Raw genomic sequence first — 13,090 nt, 5'->3', positions numbered from 1 at the left:
AGCAGTACGCTCCGCTGTTCTGTAAACACACAGTAAGGTGGGCCTGGAGCCAAAGAGAGTATGAGTCTGCGGATCGGGCTCTTTGTTAAGTTATAAAAAAATGAAAGTCAACCCTGGCTTGGGACATCAAGGATGTACTTGCTTTCTTCTAGTTCATGTTCTGGTCCTGTCACTGTAAGACTTTGCTCAGTGGCAAATTAGGGACAAATGGAGCAGCAGTCAGGATCTTGGTTTTATAAAAGGACAGGGTATTCTAGGAGAAAAATGTGGGCTTAAAAAAAAAAAAGGCAGGACCCAAGAAAAGCCAGCTGGTATACACAGCAGCTGACTGGCTATGAGGTGACACGTGAGTTATGCTGACCCAGGCACATGGTTCACGTTTTGGGAAAAGTGGCCATTTGAGTTCAGTAAGACTATTATATGACATGACAACAACGTAGTGTGTATATACACATGTGCACACAGATGCTTCTGAAACAAACAGACCCTGTAGAAATCTCTTATCTGAGCAGTGTGTCTGGCATCTAAGTAGAGTGTGAGATCAGGAAGTGGTGGCAGTGGTTCTGGATGCTTCCATTCTGTGTGCTAAATGCTTGATCATGGTTAGTCCTCCACCCCACCCCCACCCCCACCGGAACTGTCATGTCACCCCAGGTCCTGACTGACTTGATCTGAGGTTCACCTACACTTACAGGCTGCAAAGCTCTCTACATATCCTAACATCTAACCAGGACTGAGAATACGGTGAATAATCACTGCAGGTTGTTCCTTATGTCACCACTTAATGAGAGTGGCCATGTCCATCCCTGCCAGGGCGACACCAGGCAGAATGACATCATTTACAGGGCATTGCTAGAGAGACTGAGAATCTTGTATGTGTGTGGCTTAAAGAATGCACAAGTAACTGTTGGTGCCAGATGGCTCACGGTGCTTGTGTTGCTTGCTCTAGGTGGCAGTGACAGGCCCGACAGAAGCGACTTTAGTAAGGGAAGATATGTTTTGGCTCACGGTTTTAGAGAGCTCAGTCAGCAGGGCAGAGCAGCTGACATCACAGCAGCAGGAGTGTGCTTGAGGCTGTGCACATCAAGGTGGGCCACAGAGCAAGAAGAAAATGGCTGGCTCGGGAGTGGGGCAGGTATAACCTTCACATCATACTTCCAGCTAGACCTAACCTTCTAAGGGGTCCATGGCCCCCTGGTTTAGCAGTACTAGGGCCCCACATCATTTAGAAAATGAACCTGCAGGAGACATTTTAGATTCATACCATTAGCAGGGTGCCTTTGCCTTGTTCGCCCCTTCCACTGAACGTAGAATATCAGAACCCCGTAAGCTGAACTCCAAAGCTTTGCCATGCCCGCCTGTGTTTGGCCAGTATTGTTTTGTTGATTATACCGTGCTCCATCACTCTGACTGCTGTTTTGTGTCTCCCTTTAAGAGGGTGGTGTAGACCCTCACGGTTAGAGCTGAGCCCGTTGCTTGGCTGTCTCCCTGGCAGAATTTTAATTACATTGTCATGTTCTCTTAAGATTGCGAGGTCACGTTTTAAATTAATCCTATGAAATTTTTATTATTTATTATATGGGATCATCTTGCATCTTTAAAACTCATGCACGCGGCTGTAGGATGATTTTCCGACAACCCCTTCATAGATACTGACCCCTGCTCCGAGGTTTGGATGCTTGGTGTCTAAGTCTTTTCCTTCTCTTCCTTCAGTATACCAGGGTCTGGATCCCTGACCCAGATGAAGTGTGGTGCTCAGCTGAACTAACCAAGGACTACAAGGAGGGAGACAAGAGCCTGCAGCTCAGACTGGAAGATGACACAGTAAGTGCTGGTCCTCAGGGTGGGGACCCAGGATACATCCTGTGTGGGTCTGGTGGCATATTGTGGCCTTAGGTTTGCCTGCCCATTGGAGCTTCTACAGTCCAAATTCTTGTCACTGTTGGTGACAGTGTCTGTGAAGTGCAAGCTTGTTCTGTGAATGTCACATAAGAAATAAGGGCCTGCTTAGCTTAGCAACTGGGAGTCCCCTGGTAGCTGAGACAAGAGTTCTTTACGTTGGACTGGGGATAACGGGTCTGCTGTGTGCTGAGGCAGCAGCAGGAGGGAACAACTCCCAGGAATACAACAGGTGGTGCGAGCCTGGGCCAGGAGTGGGGAATGTTCATACAGGACATGCATGTGCCCAACGCCTGAGACCCCAGGGTTGCATTGCATATGGACAAGTGAAGGAAGGAAAGCCAGTGAAACCTGGGGCCCAGGTGGCCGGAGACTGGGGTGATAGGCAGCCATTTGATACAAGGCTACACAGGGAGGCTGGTTTGAAATAAGTGGTGGCAATGACATGAAGAACTGGCTTAGAGACAGACAGGTGGGTGGGCCGCAGAGCAGGTGTAGAGTGGATGGAAGCTTTGTGTTTGGCGAACTCCGGCTCCTGGAATGCCCGTGTTGTGTCCTTCCCTTGTGAATTAACTGCCTTGCTGCTGCTGCTCATTTTTCGAAGCATTTTATTCTGTTTCCCACTCCAAATGGCTGGTTGAACAACCTGCTGATTGAACATTCTCCACCCACCAACCCGTTCTGTCTGAGCTCAGGTGTGTCACTTTGAGGGTGACACTGGGCCAGGTGAATTTGAGTTGGTTGGTGTGTCGCTCCCTCGTTCACCTTCTAGCTGACAGGCTTGCGTAGTCTAGTCCTCTCTTGGTTTTGAGGGAGAAACCAGCAGATGGAGTCTTGTTTACCATGTTGAATAACTTCCCACCCCACACCCGAAACAAAATGAAATTAGTCCGCCCACTTGAATGGAGTGCCTTCTCCTCCAACAGATTGCGTTTCGGTTGGTCTCTTCAAGTGGGTGGGTGTTTTAAAAGCTGCCCAGGCAGTGAGGAATGATCTGTCATGTTGCTAAAACACCAGACGCCGGTGTCCCTGGCTGCACACAGAAGTGGCCCTGCATGATCAGTCCTGGCAGCTGCCCATGGGCCCGTCTCTTTCTCTCTGGCTGTGGGACTGGTCTCTGTGGAACTGGAGGGAAGCCCAGGGCTAGATGTCACAATAGGCTCTGAGCTGAGTCTCTCTCTGCTGCCCATGGGTCATGGCTGCCCTGAAGCTGGCCCTGAGAGTCACTGGGCACTGTACACTTGAAGTATGGCCACAGATACCCCATGGCTGGATGCAGCAGGCTTGAAGACCATTTACTGTGAAGCTGTCCTGCAGTACCACGCTGTTAGACCTCCTCGTGCCAGAGTAAAATGCTGTTGGATTTAATGCAGAAGCAAAGAGCAAAGCAGGCAGGTCAGATTTTCTGCTAGAAAGGCTGCATTCCAGCCCTGGGCTCATAGCAGGACTGTGTACTTTGCTGCCAACGGCCTCCTCCGGCTTCTCACGGTTCATCTAAGATGCCCCTCCCACTTTTGCTCAGTTATTTCTTCTAGTAAAACATGCACTATAAATGTAGCTATGTGGTTCATTTTTGAGTGGACAATTCTGTGTCATTTGCACTAGAGCAGCTGTCATGGCGTTCCTTCTCCTTGTAGCAAAACTGGAGAGCCCTCCCCTGCCCCCATCCCCCCTCAGCCCCCCTACCTCCCCCCACCCCACCTCCCACCCCAGCACTGGCCACAGTCCTTTCACTGCCTGCCACTATGTAACCTTCTGCCTCAGACTGCACAGGGTTCTTCATATAAGTAGAATCATGCAGGCTTGGTGCTTTTTCCACTGGCCTGTGTATCTGCTGTGCAGCCAGGGAGAAGATGGTGGCTTCTCTGGAGAAAAGGAGAGTGTCATCTGTTTTGTTTTTGTTTGTTTGTTTTTTGCCTGCAAACTTCAAGATTCTCCCTAGAGCCAAGACAAGCATAACATGTTTTTGTGCTGATGCTTATCCTGGTTCTCTGGGGCTAGGCATTTCATGGATGCTAACCTTGGATTGTACGAGTGCAGCCTCTCTGGCCTAAAGTGCAGCTGTGACCAGAGCAGAGCTCAGTGCTGTCAGGTGCTCTCTCCTGGTCCCCACCTCCCTTGCAAACTGCTCCACTCCTGCCCTCTACTGGCAGAGGACTTCCTGTTTCTGAACTTTTCTTGTGCTGCTTTCCAACTAAGTTTGCGTGAAGTGCCTAGAAGCCATAGTGAGCACTTCTGGGTGTGCGTCTGTGAGTGGGTGCAGTGGAGAAATGACACTGGCAGAGGGTGACAGGCTCTCCCTGCACTGTGGTGCATCTCAGCCTAACCAAGTGTGTGGGGTGAAAGCATGTAGCCCTGCGGCTGTAACCCTGCATATGCCCTGTACTGGGAGTAATTTAAATCTGTGTAGCACTTTTATCATCTTGAATATTTAAATAACTATGCAAAGAATAAATCTGTTTGTAGCCCTGTTCAACCTCTACCCCACTGCCAGCGCAAGGAAGCGGTGTCTTTGCTGTAGGCCCGCTGTGGCCTTGCCTCTGTAGGAGTACACCGAAGAGGCTTGTTCTGTATGGCAAACTTTTCTTCATATGTTGTGTTGTAGGCTTACAAATATTTAGTGAATCCCTCCGAGGCCAGGATTAGCTGTGAGAGTTGGTATCTGGTAGCAGTATTAAATTCAAGTTCCCATTGTCAACGGGGGGAGGGGGGCGGGAGAAAAATCTATTCTTAAGACACCGCAAGCTGAAGAATCTGTGGTGCTGACTTTGCAATTCCTACCTTCCTTCTGCTGTGCTAGGCATTTCACTCCTTATCAATTTTCTGTGACCAATACCACTAACTTATCTGTGGATATTTCCCCCCCCACCCCAGAATGTCACATGTGATCATCTGGCAAGATTTTCTGAGAGAAGACTCATCATCCTGGGATGGGGAGGCATTGGGCTGAGGGAAGGCTTTCCAGTTTGAAAATCAAAGGACAGGACAGGATGAGGGCTCCAGGAGGGAGGTCTGGCAGAGCCACACAGGAAACCACTAACTAAGCGGATGACAAAGGCCAACGTGCCACTAAGGCCTGACCACTACTGTTAGGAAGCTTCTCGAACTTTAGGAAGGCTTGTTAAGAAGGAAGTTAGTTGAGAATCACTTAAAGAAATGCTCAATGTCTTTAGTCATCAGAGAAATGCAAATCAAAATGACTCTGAGATTCCATCTTACACCCATCAGAATGGCTAAGATCAAAAATTCAAGTGATCTGGCGAGGATGGAGAAAGAGGAACACTCCTTCATTGCTGGTGTGAATGCAAACTAGTACAACCATTTTGGAAATCTATCTGGCGTGATCTCAGAAGACTGGGAATAAAGCTTTCTCAAGACCCAACTATTCTACTCCTTGGAATATACCCAGAAGATGCTCCAGCACACAAGGACATATGTTCAACCATGTTCATAGTGGCCTTATTCATAATAGCCAGAGCATGGAAACAACCTAAATGTCCCTCAGTAGAAGAATGGATAAAGAAACTGTGGTACATTTACACTATGGAATACTACTCAGCTATCAAAAACAAGGAATTCTGAAATTTTTGGACAAATGGATTGAACTAGAAATGATCATAATGAGTGAGTTAACCCAGAAGCAAAAAGACTCAAATGGTATATACTCACTTATATCTGGATACTAACCCAAGGGGCATGTCCCATGAAAGTCTCCACTTATCAGGAAAGTGAATCAGAGGGGAGGACATCCTATTGGGACTCTCGGTGAGAGAAGTATGGGAGGATGGGGAAATAGAAAGATCCAGAGGGTCCTAGAAACCTACAAGAAGAACATTATGATGGGCAGATTTGGGCCCATGAGTTCTACTCAAAGTATGGCACCAAGCCAAGGACAATACGTGCCATAAACTTCAAACCCCAAACCAGATCTAACCAATGGACAGGACAGTCTCCACAATTGAGTGGAGAGTGGAGAGTGGAGAGTTGGGGACTGACTTTCATATGAACTCGGGTGCCCCATATTTGACCACGTCCCCTTGATGGTGAGACCTGGTGGCACTCAGGGGAAGGATAGCAGACTACCAAGAAGAGACTTGATCCTATGAGCATATACAGGGGGAGGAGGTCCCCCCCAGTCACAGTTATAGGGTAGGGGAGTATGGAGTAAGCGGGAGGGAGGGAGGAATAGGAGGATACAAGGGATGGGATAACAATTGAGATGTAATATGCATGAATTAATAATAATAAAAAAAGCTTATGTCAAAAAAAAAAAAAGGAAGTTAGTGCCCTTGATGGACGGCTCTGTTCCACATTTGTTCTCTGCCACAAGTTCCTGCCTTCCTTTAGGCTAAAAAAGAATAGAGTCTATTGATCATGACTTAAAATCTCCAAACTCTGTAGCTCAAATAAGCCGCTCCTCTTCAGAAGCTGAAGATTTGGGATCTGTTGTTCTGGAAACGTATAGCTACCAACTCCAGAATTTAATGAGCTGAAATGAGCCTTTAGCACTGCCCGTTCTCTTTGTTCCCACCTTCTGTAATATTTGTAGCATCTGCATGTGGAGTAGTTTACTATATGGAGGAAGCTTGCTATGTAGGTTTCAAGGACAGAAAAGGGACATTGATAAATGTGGGGGGGGGGGGGGAGGTGCATTCTCAACAGGCCAGGCATCAGGGTGCATGCCTTTACTCCCAGCACTAAGAGGCAGAATCAGGTGGATCTGTGAGTTTGAGGACAGCTAGGGCATGTAAAGACTCTGTTTCCAGAGGAGTTTGGACGGGGGCAAGAATCCAACAGAACATGTCACACACACAAAAGTCACACTAACAGGGATAATGATGCATTTTGGAGACGTCATTCTAGACAGAGTTGTGTAGTATGAAAGAATTCATTCTTTAACACTTTTTAAAACAGTGCCCTGGGGTGCTCTGACAGCCATCTTGCCAGCCATCCAGATTGATCCCTGCTACTTTCCATCCTAACCCGTGTCACCGTCCTGCGTCTGTGTCTTAGCTCGCTGGTGGGGTTATCTTGTTGGGCCTTGGGGCGAGGGCGAGCATATTAAAGCAGGGTTCTCAGCGCGTGTTGCCTGCTGTTCTGTAGAGAGATGGCAGCGGCCTCCCCACGGGTAGTGGGCTGCCCTCACTCCCATGAGGGTCTTGGCAGTGCCTGCAGGTCCTAGTTTATGTGATGGGGGACTGCCAATGCTATGGGCTTGCTTTCTCTGAGGCAAAGACCTTGGAAGAAAAACTTTGAACTTGGAATCATGCTGTCTCTGTCTTCTGAAGAGTGTTGAGATCACAGACGCACTGCCCACACTGCACCCAAACGGGCTGACCCTGAAGTCTTATGTAACTGGTTAGTAGTTCTTATGTGTCATCTTATTTGTTGCTTATTTTATATTTGTTTCTTGAACCCACTTTTCTGTTGAAGTGGTCTCTTCTTGATTTTTGTCATATGATATAGAAACCTGTTCCCTATTCAGTTTGACTTTGTGAAGGGTGTGCTTTGTGACTGTTTTTACATTATTTACAGTTAAGCTTATGTGCACTTGCTACCTGTTTCTGGCTTTTGTGTCCTTCTAAAGGTCTTATCCCTAAAAACTTAAAACGTTTGCTCATCTTTCCTTTTTTTGCGGGGGGGGGGGGGGGGGCGGCTTTATTTTTCTCTTGGCACCACTTATAATTTGTGTTAAATCAAGAGTAGAACTGTGGCTTAGTTTTTTTTTTTAACCCTAAACATATTTCTAATTTATTTACCAATGTTAAATGAAATACTTTTTTTTACCCATTTATTTAATTGCAATTTTAGTGTAATATACAAATCCCTGTATATGCTTGTCTTTCGGTTCTTTTTTTATATTCATTTATAGCTAATTTTAGTTCGAATAGCCATATTTTTTTAATTAGTGGCTTTTCACCATACCTTACACTTGGTCACACAGATCCTGCTGAAGGTGGAGCTCTGGTGTATTTTCTTGAGACTGATGAGCTGGACATGGCAATGGACACCTGTAATGCTAACGCCTGGAAGGTTGAAGCAGGAGGGTGGTGAGGAGTACAGGCCACCCGCGTGCACACAGTGCATTAGAAGGCAGCCTGGGCTCCATGGAGCGATATCTTAAAAAAAAAAAAAAGAGGATGAGGAAAGAAAGACTCCAAAGCATGTGCACACACTGAACACATTCAAACAAGCAGGAATTTAGATGGAAAGTTTAATGTCTGTATACATGTATGTGAACATACATACGTATATTTAAATTTCTTTTCTTTCACATTCCTGGTTTTAATCACATTTTGCCATTAAATTAAATTAATGTAATTGCTTCATTCTCTCTTTTCCTTTCCTCCCTCCAAACCCTCTCATATACCTCTTCTTGCTCTCTTTCAAATTTACAGCCTCTCTTTTCATTGTTATTGAGTGCATATATGTAAATGCACACACACACACACACACATATTCCTAAATATATCCTCTTCGGTCCATGAATGTTACTTGTGGGTGATGACCAGCTGGTGCACTCTTTCCTGGGACAGACTGTTTCTTCCTCTCTCAGCGTTCCTTAGCTGCTGCACTGAGGTCCGTTGGTCTTTTCCCATCCTCTTCGGCACGTCTGTTGGTGTCATCCTTGTTTGGCTTGCCTTTCGGCAGGCATGTTGGCGAGGCTTGATGGATGACGACGCTCTGCGTTAGGTTAGTAAGTCTTGATGTAATCCACAAGTCATCTGTATCAAAGTGTTTGAATTTTTTTCCAATTTTTAGGCTGTGCTTTAGAGTTCCCGAAACAAAATTGTGCTCAGAAAACTTTCAAAGCTTCTCAGCTGGTCCTTACCAACTGGTAAGGAACTTAACACTTCATCAAACAGGCAGCAGTACCCTCGTTCCTGTAGTTTAAATGTCCAAAACTTCCACCTCTAAACTGCCTTTCATAACTTACATATGCAATTCCATGTGTTTGCCCAAATAATTATTTTTGAGCACTCAATTCAAATGCTGAGCCGTGCAAGACCGCAAGCCTGACGTCCTTCCTCTGAGATCTGACCTTCAGATAAACAGTCCAACACACTAATTACGCAGACCCGCCTCAGATTCCCATTGAACTTGAGGCCAAAGAGATGTTGTTGTCCTGGAAGAACTTGTAGGTAGGCTGTAGAGCAAGTGGTGTGTGTGGATGTGAGTGGTTGGGCTTGAGGCTGTTTACGAGGGACAGGGCACCAGTAGCATGAAGAGAGCTAGAAGGAGTTAGTAAGGGAGTGCCTGCGTAAGTCCAGGCACCAAGAGGGGGCGTGGACACAGGGTCCACCCCTGAGGAGCTACTTGCAATTGAAACCATCTGGTTAAGGGAAACTCAGTTTGCTTATCAGCCACACCCATGCTTTTTAGTAGTTGGACAACACAAAATGGATTGCATAGGGTTTTGTGTGTGTGTGTGTGTGTGTGTGTGTGTGTGTGTGTGTGTGTGTGTACTTTTGTATCCTTGAGCATTTTTTATCTTAATAGGTTTTTGGTCATTTGTTTTTAGTGTTTTGGTGGTTGTTATTGTTTGTTGTTTGTTTGTTGAGAATTAGAAAGAAAGAGAGGGCATGATAAAGTTGGATAGGTAGGGAGGTGGGAAGGTTCCGGTGGGAATTGGGGGAGGGGAAATACGATCACAATATATTGTATCAGAAATTTTTTATATAAAGAAAGGAAAAAAAAGAGACAGAGCAAGGACAGAGACACCCGCAGTAGATGAGGCCAGGCTAGGAAGGGCCTCTAGTTGGAGAGAAAAAGCCCTCCCATGTTAACTGGGATGTAAAGCCCAGAGTTACCTTTATTAAGCAGCCGACTGCCCTTAAATCTGGTTGTGCTTCCTCTGTTCTTGTATCAGTCTTTTGTGTTCGATTTGCTGGGATCATATAATCAAAGTTTCACGTAGCATGGTGTCTTATGGGTGTCCGTGTTATTTTTATAAAAATGTGTTTGTTTCTCAAGTTCTGTCTTAACCAGGCTATCACACAAATGACTGAGACTCTATTATCTTTAATAATAAGCTTCATAACACAGTAACTGAGCAGTCATCACTCTATTCTTAACCCTCTAAGCTACTCTGGTTTCCTCCCAAGGTACATCCCAGAGATACTTACACTTTTAGCTTCCCTGATCCATTTCCTCTCCTGATATCTCTTGGACCTCTGCCTGTGGCTCACCCCCCTTTCCTCTTCTAACTCCTCCTCCCCTGGCTGGCTGCTCAGGAATTGGCTGTAAGCTGCTTTATTGGCATATCAGTGTTTACACAACATTGAGGCAGGAGAGTCTCAGAAGAAGGATTCCAACCAGATATGGGTGTGGGTGTGTGTGCAGAAATCAACATTTGAATTACACAGTAACCTTATGCCAACATATGGGAAAAATATGTATTGCGTTCATCTTGCCTTTAGAATATTACTTGTCTTTACGTCGTAGGACTTTGCTAGGATAGTGGTCCCAGCCAAAAAGATAGGGCACCAAAATGCTTCATAACTGTGCTCTTTTGTGTCTATTGCTTGCTTCTCACTAGATCCGGGAATACCCAGTCGATGTCCAAAATAACCAGGTGCCGTTCTTGCGGAATCCAGACATCTTAGTAGGAGAAAATGACCTCACTGCCCTCAGCCATCTACACGAGCCCGCAGTTTTGCATAACTTAAAGGTCCGTTTCCTGGAATCCAACCACATCTACACTTATTGTGGTAAGTGTGGGCACCTGTAGAGTATGTGTGTGAGTGCATGCATGTGTACGTACGTGTGTGTGTGTGTGTGTGTGTGTGTGTGTATGTGTGCGTGATGCTCATCATTAGCCTGCACTTACAAAACTGAAACATTAAGAATAATGGTTTAGCTGGACATGGTGGTGCACGCTTTTAATCCCAGCATTCAGGGAGGCAGAGGCAGGCGGATCTCTGTGAGTTTGGGAACAGCTTGGACTACATAGAGAAACCTTATCTCAGAATGAAAAACGAATCATGGTTCTGCCCTTGTGCATATGAACTTTTCATAAGAGACCCACTGAGGTTTATAGCCAGTGGTGGTAATAGCAGCTGCACCGCTGGGGAAGATGGGCACAGCTGCTGGGGAGGATGGGCACAGCTGCTGGGGAGGATGGGCACAGCTGCTGGGGAGGATGGGCACAGCTGCTGGGGAGGATGGGCACAGCTGCTGGGGAGGATGGGCACAGCTGCTGGGGAGGATGGGCACAGCTGCTGGGGAGGATGGGCACAGCTGCTGGGGAGGATGGGCACAGCTGCTGGGGAGGATGGGCACAGCTGCTGGGGAGGATGGGCACAGCTGCTGGGGAGGATGGGCACAGCTGCTGGGGAGGATGGGCACAGCTGCTGGGGAGGATGGGCACAGCTGCTGGGGAGGATGGGCACAGCTGCTGGGGAAGGTGAGCACAGCTGCTGGGGAGGATGGGCACAGCTGCTGGGGAGGATGGGCACAGCTGCTGGGGAAGATGGGCACAGCTGCTGGGGCAGATGGGTACAGCTGCTGGGGAGGATGGGCACAGCTGCTGGGGAGGATGGGCACAGCTGCTGGGGAGGATGGGCACAGCTGCTAAGGAAGGTGGGCACAGCTACTGGGGAAAGTGGTTTAGGCTCTTGCTTGGAGTTGGTAGAGGAGTAGGCTGGTCATGGCATCCCAACTCTGAAACATGCCTACCACGTGAACTTGGCTTGCCCCTTCTGCTTGAAAGGGCTGCTTGCCTTGCTGGTGTTCTCACTGCCTAAGTAAAAATGTGATGCTGGAAGAGTTTTCAAGTAATGTGCAAAATCAATAACAAATGCTTAAAACAGACAGTCCTGAAATTAATTTTTTTGAAATTTCTGTGTGCATAGCCCAAATTTTAATCTCTCCCTCTCTGTCTGTCTCTGACTCTCTCTCTCTCTCTCTCTCTGCCTTTCTGTCTCTGTCTGTCTGTCTGTCTGTCTGTCTGTCTATCTGTCTCTGTTCCAGAAGCTGTCTGTGGAAAACAATAAACAATGAGGGCTTGATGGGGAACAGACTGTGGTGTGGGTGGGATGTCTACGGTGTTGTCTTGAAGATCTTGGCCTCACTGTGACTATGGTGAGGGCTCAGGCCCAGGGGCTTGTCCACTTTTATATTCCACTTGGCCTTGGGGGTTGGCCACTTAGTAGGCAGACTTGGCTAAGCTGCTTTGCTAGGTCTTAGATCCAAGAAGGAATGGTTTTCAAAAGCTCCTTCACCTCAAACTAGTAGTGACAATTGATTTAGAAGAAATAGTGATTATCAGAAACTTCAGAAAACCTCTTTCCAATAAGAAGGTGTTTTAGGAGAAGGAGCTAAATGACCATCAGCTTTCCGATCTCAAGGAATGCCCCCTGGAGTCACCTTAGTGTCTGTTCAGATCAGAGGTCCCTCAGCTGATCTGGTACCCCATCAGCTCCCAGAAGAGCCCAATGCCACCCAGAAACTGCAGGAATCATGGAAGCACCCCTCTTTCCTCTGGAGGGGCCCAGTGTGAGAAAATAGGTGACCTCAGAACATGAGATTAAAGTGTCAACTGAACGTTGTGTGAATTCAGTTGAAGCCTGCTTGGCGTGCTCTCCCAGTGACTGTCTTTAGTGGGGTTTCTCACGGTTCTGACTTGTTTTTCAAACTCATGTTGAAAAGGGTATGTGTGTCTCTCTTCCCGCTGGACCACCAGGAAGGAACACAGCATGGAGACTTCTGATCTCGGCAGGGTCCCTCCCCCTCTAGATGACTAGAAGTCATCTCTTTTCACTGCCTTAGTGCATGGGTCTTTGGATATCTCGAATGCAATCTCACGACGGTGGGGGGCGGGGGGAGAAAAAAAAGACAATTGCTGTCGTGTCCTGAAAATGGAATTTGCTTTTTTTTTCCCTTTGTACATTCTGCTACCAACTTGCCTCCCCTATTCATAAAAGATATTTAAAACCTAACAGGCTTTCCTCCTTGCTCGGTCAGCATGTCTGGATCTGCTGCAGTGCAGATGTTGGGCGATACAGCTGCAGAGACGTGGGTGTGGGCTGATAGAACAGAGGCTTCCGTGCGTACTCTGGGGTTCCTTGGCTCCAGTGGCTGTGCTTTCTTGAGGATATCCCAGGCCCCTGTGTGTGTTATCCCCACTGTATAGTAGAGGCTAGAGAGGCACACAGAGATCAAAGCGCCCAGTGTGCACAGTCACTGATGC

General features: G+C 47.1%; 1 protein-coding gene across 2 annotated transcripts in view; it reads left to right on the top strand.

The window, feature by feature from the left end:
* The window catches only part of MYO5B (myosin VB), a 291,416-nt gene that overhangs the window by 110,972 nt on the left and 167,354 nt on the right, over positions 1 to 13,090 (top strand). For both annotated transcript variants that reach the window (XM_084781005.1, XM_084781004.1), the window contains exons 2-3: positions 1,714 to 1,824; positions 10,439 to 10,610. In XM_084781005.1, the coding sequence (XP_084637131.1) occupies positions 1,714 to 1,824; positions 10,439 to 10,610 (283 nt within the window). The remainder of the gene's footprint in view (positions 1 to 1,713; positions 1,825 to 10,438; positions 10,611 to 13,090) is intronic.

This window comes from Acomys minous (assembly GCF_964271855.1).
Source record: "Acomys minous genome assembly, chromosome: 4".
In the NCBI taxonomy this organism is placed as follows: Eukaryota; Metazoa; Chordata; class Mammalia; order Rodentia; family Muridae; genus Acomys; species Acomys minous.
This window is presented reverse-complemented; position numbering and strand designations above follow the sequence as displayed.